This window comes from Erpetoichthys calabaricus, chromosome 15, assembly GCF_900747795.2.
Source record: "Erpetoichthys calabaricus chromosome 15, fErpCal1.3, whole genome shotgun sequence".
Classification (NCBI taxonomy): Eukaryota; Metazoa; Chordata; class Cladistia; order Polypteriformes; family Polypteridae; genus Erpetoichthys; species Erpetoichthys calabaricus.
The window spans coordinates 91,198,517-91,210,647 of NC_041408.2; the positions used below are offsets into that span (position 1 = coordinate 91,198,517).

A 12,131-nucleotide genomic window follows, 5' to 3' on the forward strand; every position below is an offset into this window, starting at 1 on the left:
CCCATATGGACCTTGACCTTAGATGTGGGCGGAGCTCTTCAGCTTCCTGAAGCCAAGCCATTTTGTTGCTTGTAAAGTAGAAAACTACTGTGGCCGTTTTTTTGTTAGAAAGGCTGGATAAGCCAAATGTTTTTTCTTTTCCTACTGTGGAAATGCTTTTGTGTTCCTTGCATTAATCGGAGTTGCCCAGCTGGCACCCCACCATTTACTTATGGGCTCCTGGAGATTTCCTGGCCATGACAACAGTTTATCCAGTTGTCAGTTTAATTTCATTTTTATACAGTGCTCTTCCCACCTAGAGGTCCCAGACTGTTGCACAACATGTCAGTATCCATCCATCCATTTTTTTAACTCAGATTTTCAGTTTATAGTCACAGGGAGGCCAAGTACAGTTACAGTCAAACACAAAATGGCAGTGCCTTCAGGAAGTCTTCATACCCCCTTCACTTGTTTCACATTTTGTTCTGTTGCAACCTTTTCTTTTACGTTCATTTTTACCCTCATCGAGCAACACTGAATACCCCAGAGTGAGAAAGAGACAACGGGATTTTTAGGAATTCTTGAAAACTTATTAAAAACAGTGTCTTCCTGGGGGGTTACCAACTGGGACCCCGAGTTGTTTCGTCGTGTAGTAGTTGTGGCAACACACTGTACCAATCCATGCTTCCCAACGTGAACTTGACTTAACTGTCTGTCAGAGGAGTTGCCATCTTCCCTGTTTGGATTATATGTGGTTATTCTGGATTACTGTCTTGATTGGACATAAATTCTGCAACATCCCATTGACACGAGTATTTAGACCCTTTGCTATGACACTTACCATTCTGTTGATCATCATTGAGATGTTTCTACACACCTAAATGCCACTAAGTGTTCATCTTTGGTTGAATTAAATAGGAGGAGCCAGTATGTAGCGGTGCTATGGACTTGTGAACTGCATATCCCAGCTGTCCCTTGGGCGTTGCGCTATTGGACAATTTTGAAGGGCGCAGGGGTGGCTGGGAAGAAGGAGGCGGACCCTTTAAATGCAGGAATCGGCAAGACGTAGGAGAAAGAATAACCATTGTTTGTCTGTCTGTTGTCTGTTTCTCATGGAGTGTAAACACGAATATCAGCAGAGTTTCTTTGCAACCTTTATCGATTTTCGCAAATCGTTCGACTCAGTTGATCGAGCTGCCCTGTGGGACATTCTGAGGGTTCGCGGGACCCCCTCGAGGTTGCTGGATATCATGGCCGGCCTGTGCACTGGTACTGTGAGTGCTGTGCAGAGTGAAGGCAGGACATCTGTGTTTTCCCAGTTGATTCTGGGGTTCGTCAGCAGGGGGTGTTCTGGTCCTACTCTGTTCAATGCTTGTATGGACTGGGTGGTGGGCAAGGTCATGGGGTCCAGTGGCTGTGGGGCATCTGTTGGTGGAGAAAGATTCACGGATCTTGACTTTGCTGATGATGCTGTGATCTTTGCGGAGTCGCTCTGATCAGGGCGCTCTAGAGATTGAGTGAGGCGTCTGAGTGCCTGGGCTTGCGAGGGTCCTGATAAAAATCAACATCCAGGCCTTTAATGACCTCTTGGGCACGGCCATCAGCAGGGTGTCGACCTCGTCGAGAGGTTTACTTACCTGGGAAGTGACATTCATGTCTCTGGTGACTCTTCCTATGAAGTCATCAGGTTGATTGGGAGAGCATGGGGGGTCATGAGGTCACTAGGAAAAGGGTGTGTGGCGCTCCCGATATCTCTGCAAACTCTGCAAAAGGATGAAGGTCCAGGTCTTTAGAGTCCTGGTGCCTCCTGTCTTGCTATATGATTGTGAGACATGGATGCTATCCAGTGACCTGAGACGAAGACTGGACTCTGTGTCTCTTTGGAGAATCCTTGAGTAGCGTTGGTTAGACTTTGTGTCGAATGAGCAGTTGCTCATGGTGTCCCAAATGAGGCACATTACCTGCATTGTGAGGGAGCGTCAGTTACGGCCATGTGGCGCGATTCCCCGAGGGTGATCCAGCTCGTAAGATCCTCATTGTTGGGGACCCGAGTGGCTGGACCAGGCAAAGGGGTCGCTCACGTAACACCTGGCTGTGGCAGATAGAGGGTCATTTCCAGAGGGTGGGACTGGACCGTGTGTCTGCCTCTGCCAACCGAGATCCCGAGTTGTTTCGTCGTGTAGTAGGTGTGGCAATGCACTGTACCAATCCATGCTCCCCAACATGAACTTGACTTGACTCTCTGTCAGAGGAGTCGCCATCTTTCCCGTTTGGATTATACGTGGTTATTCTGGATTACTGTCTTGATTGGATATAAATTCTATCTCATGCCCGTCTGCATTGTGCTTCATCAGAGAGAAGCACTCCCACACAGTTCATCCCGAACCACTTCAGAATTGGTAGGACAAACTTTATATTCACCTCTGTGAACGGTTTACAGGATCTGCCACAGGGAATGCCTGCGACGTGACAGTGAGTTTTGTCGCCATTAACAGCTGATTGTCACCCTCTATCCCTGGATTTCGACTTTTGTCGACATTCACCCTCAGCCCCTCCTGTCGACAAAAGTCAACATCCGCCCTAAAAGAGTTAATCACGTCCCCTAACGTTTTTTTGAAACCCTAATAAAATTTATTCCTATATTTTTTGCTGCCGATACACTGCTACAAGTTTAACATTTCCCTACGAATAGCGAAATTACAGCTTTTTGTTGTTGTTGTAGATGAAATTTAATGTCAGTAAAGGTAAAGAATTACACATAGGAAGTAAAAATGTGAGGTTTGAATACACAATGGGAGGTCTGAAAATCAAGAGTCCACCTTATGAGAAGGATTTAGGAGTCGTAGTGGACTCTAAGCTATCGACTACCAGACAGTGTTCAGAAACCATTAAGAAGGCTAACAGAATGTCAGGTTATATAGCACCTTGATGTGTGGAGTACAAGTCACAGGAGGTTCTGCTCAAGCTTTATAACACACTGGTGAGGCCTCAACTGGAGTACTGGGTGCAGTTTGGGTCTCCATAAAGACATAGCAGCACAAGAAAAGGTCCAGAGAAGAGCGACTAGGCTGATTCAGCGCTACAAGGGATGAGTGATGAGGAAAGATTAAAAGAGCTGAGTCTTAAGGAGATGAAGAAGAGACCTGACTGAAGTGTGCAAAATGATGAAGGGAGTTAGTGCAGTGGACTCGACACCATCAACTACCAGACAATATGTAGAGAAGCCATAAAGAAGGCTAACAGAATGTCATGTTATATAGCGCCTTGATGTGTGGAGTACAAGTCACAGGAGGTTCTACTCAAGCTTTATAACACACTGGTGAGGCCTCATCTGGAGTTCTGTGTGCAGTTTTGGTCTCCAGGCTACAAAAAGGACATAACAGGACAAGAAAAGGTCCAGAGAAGAGTGACTAGGCAGATTCAGGGCTACAGAAGATGAGTTATGAGGAAAGATTAAAAGAGCTGAGCCTTAAGGAGATGAAGAGGAGACCTGACTGACTGAAGTGTTTAAAATGATGACGGGCATTAGTCCAGTGGATCGAGACGGTGACTTTATAATTAGTTCATCAAGAACATGGGGACACCGCTGGAAACTTATTAAGGGAAAATTTGGCACAAACGTTAGGAAGGTTTTCTTTACACAAAGATTGATAGATATCTTAGAATAAGCGACCAAGTAGTGTGGTGGACAGCAGGATATTAGGGACCCTCAAAAGTCACCTTGATGTTATTTTAGAAGAATGAAATGGACAGGACTGGCTAGCTTTATTGGGCTGAATGGCCTCTTCTCCTCCATTTTGTTCTCATGTTGTAAAGATTCAAAGCTAGAAGTGCTGCCAAAGAGGCTTCAGCAGAGCATTGAATTAAAGGCTCTGAACACTTCGAGGATGGAGAGATTTCAGTTTTTTAAATATTTTTAGAGTTCCCAACCTAACCAAAAACGTTTTCTCATTTGTCATTATGGGTTATTGAGTGTAGGTATATGGGCAAGAATGGAAAGAACATTCATTTAGAATTAAATCAATGACATATTAAAGTGTGCAGAAAGTGAAGGAGTTGGAAAAATTCTCCTAATCCACCATAATGTAAAGGGTCACACGTAGGTAGTCAACATATGAGGTCTGAATACACAACGGGAGGTATGAAAATCGAGAGTCCACCCTATGAGAAGGATTTAAGAGTCGTAGTGGACTCTAAGCTATCGACTTTCCGACAGTGTTCAGAAGCCATTAAGAAGGATCACAGAATGTCAGGTTATATAGCGCCTTGATGTGTGGAGTACAAGTCACAGGAGGTTCTGCTCAACAGGTTCTGCTCACAGGAGGTTTGCTTAGGCCTCATCTGGAGTCCTGTGTGCAGTTTGGATCTCCAGGCTGCAGAAAAGACATAGCAGCAGAAGAAAAGGTCCAGAGAATAGCAACTAGGGTGAGTCCAGGGCTACAGGGGATGAGTGATGAGGAAAGATTAAAAGAGCTGAGCCTTAAGGAGATGAAGAGGAGACCTGACTGAAGTGTTTAATATCATGAAGGGAATTAGTCCAGTGGATCGAGACTGTTATTTTAAAATGAGGTCATCAAGAACACGGAGACACAGTTGGAAACTTGTGAAAGGGAAATTTCACACAAACATTAGGAAGATTTTCTTTACACTAAGAACGAATAAGAGACCAAGTAGTGTGGTAGACAATAAGACTTTAGGGGCTTTCAAAACTTGACTTGATGTTTGTTTGTAAGAAATAAATGGATAGGACTGGCGAGCTTTGTTGGGCTGAATGGCCTGTTCTTGTCTAGAGTGTTCTAATGTTCTAAGCAAAATTTGTTGAAATTACATAATTTAAAAAATATAATCAAAGAAAAACATCATTTCACCTAAGTCAAGAAATAAACAAATAGAATATTATGACTAGAATCAATAATGTTTGAAAAATAAGCAAACCAATCAAAGAACAGTCTTAATGCAGAACTACAACCGTGTACATTCCATAATAAAGTTCAACGTACCAAAGCAGGATTTCCCATGAAACAGGCTCTGGAAATGCTTGCACTTGGACCAATGGGACCTTTCCAAGCCTTTACACGTACAGGGGATCTGCAAGACCGTCCCCCTGGTGGCGATGAAGGCGGCTCGGCAGTCTTTGCTTCCATTACACACCTCCTGTCCTTCACTCCAGCACTTTGAATGGAATGCGTCAAACCTGTGCCTGAAGGAATGGAAAAGAGATGAACACCTGGACTCTATCCAGTACGTAGCGCCATCAGACGCCATGCAGACCCTTCACTTTTTAACACTTTCTTATGTTGCAGCCTTGTGCTTCAATCATTTTTTTTTTCTCCCATCAAGCAACGCTCAAAAACTCAGAATGATAAAGAGAAAACGGGATTTTAGAAATGTTGGCACATTTATTCAAAATAAACAACTGAACTATCACATTGAGCAAAGTATTCAGTTTTTCATTGAAGTTCCTTTGGCAGCCATTCCAACTGGGAGTGTTCTTAGGGGTCCAACGTGACAAGCTTCACACACCTGAATTTTAGGATTTTCCGCCGTTCTTCTCTGCGGATCTTCTCAGGCTCCGTCAGATTGGATGGAGAACACCAACGGACAGCTTATTGTTCTTTTAATAAATTTGCAAACCTTTCTCAAAACTTGTTTTCACTCTCATGATGGGTTATTGATATTATATTTACCCTTTTAAAATGAAATCTACAATACAATGGAGTATGCTGAAAGTGAAGGGGTGCGAGTCTTTTCTGAATTCACTGTATATTAATATATTTGGGTTTTATTTTTGGAATAGAGAATCACTTTTACAAGTTCCCCTTCCTAATCCCTGCATAAGAAATTGTCAACGGTGAGCTTTTTCCACTTACCTACAAGCTGCGTCCGCCATACATCTGTCCAGTACATTGATGCACGTCGAGGATGGCGTGATGTCTCCTGAGCACATTCTGTCGTGAAAGGACCTCTTCAGGTGCAGGCAGTCGTCATCCACTGCACTGCAGTCACAGAAGGCCAGCATTTCGGCCATATTGAAGGGCAACTTCTCATAAAAGTGCTGGACCGCCATCTGGCAGCGGGATGCGTTGCACTGTGCCGGATCTTCAGGACACGCGCTGAGGCGAGGCACCAGCAGCCTGTTGCAGGTTTCATTCTGAATGCAGAGCTTCTTAATTTCAGTGCAGGATCTGACGCTCACAGGGCCTGAAAGGAGACGAAGACATAGCAGAATAATAAGGACCCTATCAGCTGATACATACCAGAACCAAAGCCTTATACTTTGAATAGACTGTTACGATTAAATGACATAACACTCTGAAACCTAAACTGCTCAAAAAAATGAAAGGACCCTTTTGTAATCAGAGTATAACATCAAGTCACTGAAACTTGTGGGCTATTGATCTGGTCAGTTAAGTGGCAGAGGGGCTTGTTCATCAGTTTCAGCTGCTTTGGTACACTAGAGGGGCAACAATGAGACGACCCCCAAAACAGGAATGAATGGGTTAACAGCTGGAGGAGGCCACTGACATTTTTCCCTCCTCATCTGTTTTGTCACTCGTTTTGTATTTGGCTACGGTCATTGTCACTACTGGTAGCATGAGGCCATAGCTGGACCCTACAGAGCTGGCACAGGTAGGCCAACTTCTCCAGGATGGCAGGCACATCAATACGTGGCATTGCCAGAAGGTTTGCTGTGCCTCCCAGCACAGTCTCAAGGGCATGGAGGAGATTCCAGGAGTTCATCTAGGAGAGCTCGACACGGACCCTCGTAGAAGGTCCTTAAGCCATCAGCAGGACCCACCGGTATCTGCTCCTTTGGGCAAAGAGGAACAGGATGAGCACCGCCAGAGTGCCTACAAAATGACCTCCAGCAGGCAGGCAGGCCACTGGTGTGAATGTCTCTGACCAAACAATTAGAAACAGACTTCATGAGGGTGGCCTGAGGGCCCGACTTTGTCCTCTAGTAGGCACCGTGGAGCTCGATTAGCATTTGCCATAGAATACCAGAATTGGCAGGTCCACCACTGGCCCCCTTGTGTTTCTCACAGTTGAGAGAAGGTTCACCCTGAGCACATGTGACAGACAAGAAAGGGTCTGGAGAAGCCATGGAGAACATTATGCTGCCTGTCACATCGTTCAGCATGAGCGGCTTGGTTGGGGGGTCAGTGATGGTCTTTGGGGGGAGGCATATCAATGGAGGGACACACAGACCTCTACAGGCTAGACAACGGCACCTTGACTGCCATTAGGTATCTGGATGAAATCCTTGCACCCATTGTCAGACTATATGCTGGTTCTTCCTGGTGCACGACAATGCCCGGCCTCTTGTGGCGAGAGGATGAAGGAATTGATACCGTTGACTGGCCAGACAATACGCTCACTCACCTGACCTCAATACAATAGCACACCTCTGGGTGGAACATTATGTTTCAGTCTACCCAACGCCTCAGCCTGTCCAGGAGCTCAGTGATGCCCTGGCCCAGATCAGGGAGGAGATCCCCCAGGACACCATCTGTCGTCTCATTAAGACGTTGGCAGGCATACAAACTACTGAGTACGATTTGGAGTTGCTGCAATGACATTTCGGCCAAATGGACTTGCCTGCCTGTCTGCCCCATCATTTTTTCCCTTTGATTTTCGGGGTGTCCCTCTGTCAGTTGATCATTTTCACTTCCATCTTTTCGTTCTTCACACATCACCATATCAGTCCATAGCAGTAGAGAGAGCCAGCAGGATTTTTTTTTCCATTGATTACAGATGATGTGTTTTCAAAGTGTTCCTTTAATGTTTATGAGCAGTTTATTTAATCTAAATTAGGGTCTCAGGTGGGTTATGCCTATCACTGCCACATTGAGCACAAGGCAAGAGTCAACTCTAAGCATGATGCCAGGCTTCATTCTGAATGATACTGTATGATGCAGCTCAGCAAACAAGGACATACAAAAAAAATACAAATTAGGGTCTATGGCCTTCATGCACATCTCCCCCCAAAAATCTACCTTTTCCATAGAACCCTTATCTCTAATTTGGATGTACTGTTTTTGAATGCATACCTAATTGTTCAAGAGACCCCAAATCCTTTTCATGTCTCCAGTTCTCAGATGTGTCTGTGAAAAGAAATGAAACGTCTAAACATAAAAGACACAAAGGGGGTTAAAGATGGGAAAGTATTGTGGTTTGAAACTAAAAAGGAGATTTAACCCTTTGTGAAGGGGATTTAAGGAATGAACATAAAAATTCAGATGCAGGACACTCAGTCAGAAACACACACACCTACAGGGATCATTGAGAGTCACCGATTTGAACCAAATTTTATGAACAAATTAAGAACTCGCTAACAGAGAAAGACAGAATTAAGTGCAAAGGCGAGGGTGCATCCCCATAAATCCACAAGGGCACCAACAATATCACATGATGTGGTAGAGCTGATCGCTGAGCCACCAGAAAGAAGTAGGAATGCTGTTATCTGCTTGCTACACTGACTCATTCTAGATAGATAGATAGATAGATAGATAGATAGATAGATAGATAGATAGATAGATAGATAGATAGATAGATAGATAGATAGATAGATAGAAAATATTAATTTTAGTGTAGTTGGCAGGATCACAAAATTAAATAGATAGATAGATGAAAGGCACTAAATAATATCTGTTTTTAATATATTTCATTAAATAAGAAATGTGTTTGTGATATGGTAATTTTGATAATGATGATGATGACAATGACAATAATAATGATGATATCTATAATGAAAATTATGGCAAAGCTGACAATGATGAAGAAGGCAAAGACAAAGATATTGGTGACATTGATGATTATGTTGGTTTCCCATGCCCTTTAGATTTGGCTTTAAAATAATGCTAATGGTATCTAAATATTTAAATAAATTTGCTCCTTATTAAATTTTGCAGTGCCTGTCCCCCTACATTCCAAGTCATAATCTTAAAATGTGTTGATTGGTGGTCTGCTTTCAATTCCAAGAGCTATGCATAAATTAAGTAGCAAGATGACCTTTTGCTGTTTTGCACTGAAAATCTGTTGTACTTTCCCAATAGACATACGCCAGGCTAACATTGTGGAGCATTTAAAATTAAAAGCCCACTTTTTTGTTTGTCTTTTATTTTTGCTACATTTCAGCTGTACTTTATTTTTCTCTCTTTGCCATGGTGGTGTTTGCCTGATCAAAGTCCTGTGCAGCTGCCTGTGATGTTTGAACGACAGTACATATATCCAGTATCAAGAAAAAGTTTTTATGTTTTATTATTGCTTTTGCAATTTCTGAGTTATTATTTTCCATGTCTTTGTTATTTTTATTGGTTTGGTCTTTGATTAAGTATGTCTGTCTCTTTAAATGTGACTATGTTCCATGTTGTTTGTGTGTGGAACCAACCCCCCCCCCCCCCCCCCCCCCCCCAAGAGGCAGGGCCAGCTACCAATCACCATCAAGGAGCAATCACCCCCCACCTTATAAAGGCTGTGGAGACAGGCAGTTCAGTTGGAATCATTCATCATTGTGAAGTTTATTGTTTATTTTTGCATTTTCTGTTTTTTTATAAGTATTATTATTAATTTGCTCTTTCATGGGATTCTGATTACTGGATTGTATTCTTTGGGAATTGTTTACTGTGTATTGTCTGTAAGGCTTTTCCGTTATTGCTTTGATTTGCTCTGTGAAGCTTTTGTATCAGTCTTGGATTTTTTTCAAATAGATCTCATTTTTATAAAGATTATTTTGTTAGCTCCCCTTTTGCAGCAGCTGAGGTTTATGGGTATCCTCTTCTGTAGGGCAATGATGATGATAATTAAAAATGATAATGGTGAGGATGGCAATTATGATGATGATGATGATGACGATGATGATGGAGAAAGTAACCATGACAAGATGATGATGATGTAGACCAAAGACTAATGTAGTATTGATCATAATAATAACTATGAGTTACACAAGACACATGTCATATATATATATATATTTTTTACCTTTGACTACACAGGATTCATCAAGCAAAAGATGACACAAACTTGTTTTTGTATTCACACAACTTCTGAACTCTAGGTAGCGGTCAGTGAGGTACTGGATTGTTATGTTGCAATCACTGGAGTCCACTATCCTGAGACTTGGACCTGGAAAATAAGAGAAAAGTACTTAACACACAATGGAGCATTCTGAAACCCTCTTACTTTTGGGTTGTAAGGGGTCTGGACCAATTTGGGTTTCTCTAATTAACCTCCACAGACTTGGAGAGAAGATGCAAACTCTACTGAGCAACTGAGCATGGGATTCAAATGGTGTATCTAGATGACAACTGCATAATATTTAGACACAGATAGATAGACAGATGGATATGAAGGGCACTATATAATAGATAGATAGATAGATAGATAGATAGATAGATAGATAGATAGATAGATAGATAGATAGATAGATAGATAGATAGATAGATAGATAGATAGATAGATAGATAGATAGATAGATAGATAGATAGATGACCATCTCCATCAAACAGATGCTTATGATACACTGTCTAGATGGAAGCCTCTGGAAGGAACTCTGAGAGCCTCTGAGATCCTGAGGTCTGATGAGATAAAAACTGAACTCTCTGAGCAGAACTCCAAGTGCTGTGTCTGGTGCAGACCGGCCACTGCTTATCTCCTGCTTAATGCCATCTCAATAGTGGAGCCTGGTGGTGGTGGTGGCAGCATCATGCTATGGCATTGATAGAGAAACTGTCCAGGGAAGACCAAATGAAGTCAGATTCAGAGAGGTCCTTGAAGAAAAGCTGTGCTCCAGAGTGAACGCCACCTCAGACTGGGGTGACTGTTGCATGACCCAAAGTAAGAAAGCAGCCGAGATGACGCTGGAGTCGCTTTGAGACAAGACTCTGATTGTCCTTCAGCAGACTTAAACCCCTTTGAACATTTCTGAAGAGACCTGAACATAGAAGTTTACCGAAGTTTCAGAGTCATCCCTCACCTGGAGCTGACCATGAGATCACGAGAAAATTAAACCTGATGATGTGCTGACCACAGTGATCACTTATAGAAGGAATGGGACATCCTGACTGGTTCAGTGATGACAGAGTAACAGAGAACATCAGATTTAAAAAGCTTGGCAATGCAAGGATGGGATCCTCACTCACCACAACCCTTCTTCTTCTGTTTGTTAATCTCTCCCTACACACACACACATACACTCTTTTTATTGTACATTTCAAGGTAACAGTGAAACACTTCATGTCATGGCAGCACCACCTACAAGACCAAAACCAGTCCTGGATAGGGCGCCATCCTCTCACATGCCCACATTGTATATCTGTATGCTACGGATTGTATAAATTTCATTAAAAAGACTCTTATCTACAATTTCCTCTCATATTTTTACCACATTTCTAAATAGTTGCTATGCCCGCAGGGACATTACTTCTATGATTGTTTTAATATTTTAGGTGCTGATATTGTTGCTTCCTTTTCTTTCCATTTCTTAGCCCCAGATGATCAGGCTCAGCTGTAATGGATATCCATCATTTTGACACCTTCTGCAAATCAAGAAGATGATAATTGATTTTCCCACCTTTTCCAGCCATTGTGTAGCGGTTGGTTGCCCGTGGCGTGTTCTGTCTTATTCAATTGTTATATTTGAAAATTGAATTTTTCCTTGTCATACTGTCGCAAGAGTCGTTGAATTTTATGGAAACAGTTACATCAGCCAGACAGCTCCACATTATTATTACCTACAAAATGCAATTGAACCTTTACCTTGTATGACGCAGACTTCTTTGAAAAAGTTCCAGGCCATCCCACAGCCATCCATATCTGAAAGGCAGCTGTCCTTCATTTTATTACAGTTGATGATTTGGATTGAGATCCCCTTAATTATATGGGAAAGCATGACTACTGGAGAAAGAAAAAGAGGAAGAGGATATGTTAATAGATAGACAGATGGACATATTGCTAGATAAGGCACTACATAAAGTACAAATGGATAGAGAGATACATCAGAAAGGCGCTATATGATAGACTAGTCACTATGAAAAAAGATAAATAGACCAGAAAGGCACTATATGACAAACTAGGCACTATAAAGAGATAAATAGATCCAGAAAGCACTATATAATAGACTGGGCACTATAAACAGATAAATAGATTCGAAA

The 12,131-nt window shown here is 42.4% G+C and overlaps 1 protein-coding gene across 1 annotated transcript; it reads right to left on the reverse strand.

Annotated features, from left to right (window-relative positions):
• Positions 1–4,941: 4,941 nt before the first annotated feature.
• On the reverse strand, positions 4,942–11,564 carry gfral (GDNF family receptor alpha like). The gene is made up of 4 exons (XM_051919259.1): positions 11,552–11,564; positions 9,961–10,104; positions 5,850–6,225; positions 4,942–5,179 (listed from the first exon to the last, which is right to left on the reverse strand). Exons 1-4 carry the CDS (start codon positions 11,562–11,564, stop codon positions 4,942–4,944), a joined length of 771 nt encoding a protein of 256 aa, XP_051775219.1.
• Positions 11,565–12,131: the final 567 nt, after the last annotated feature.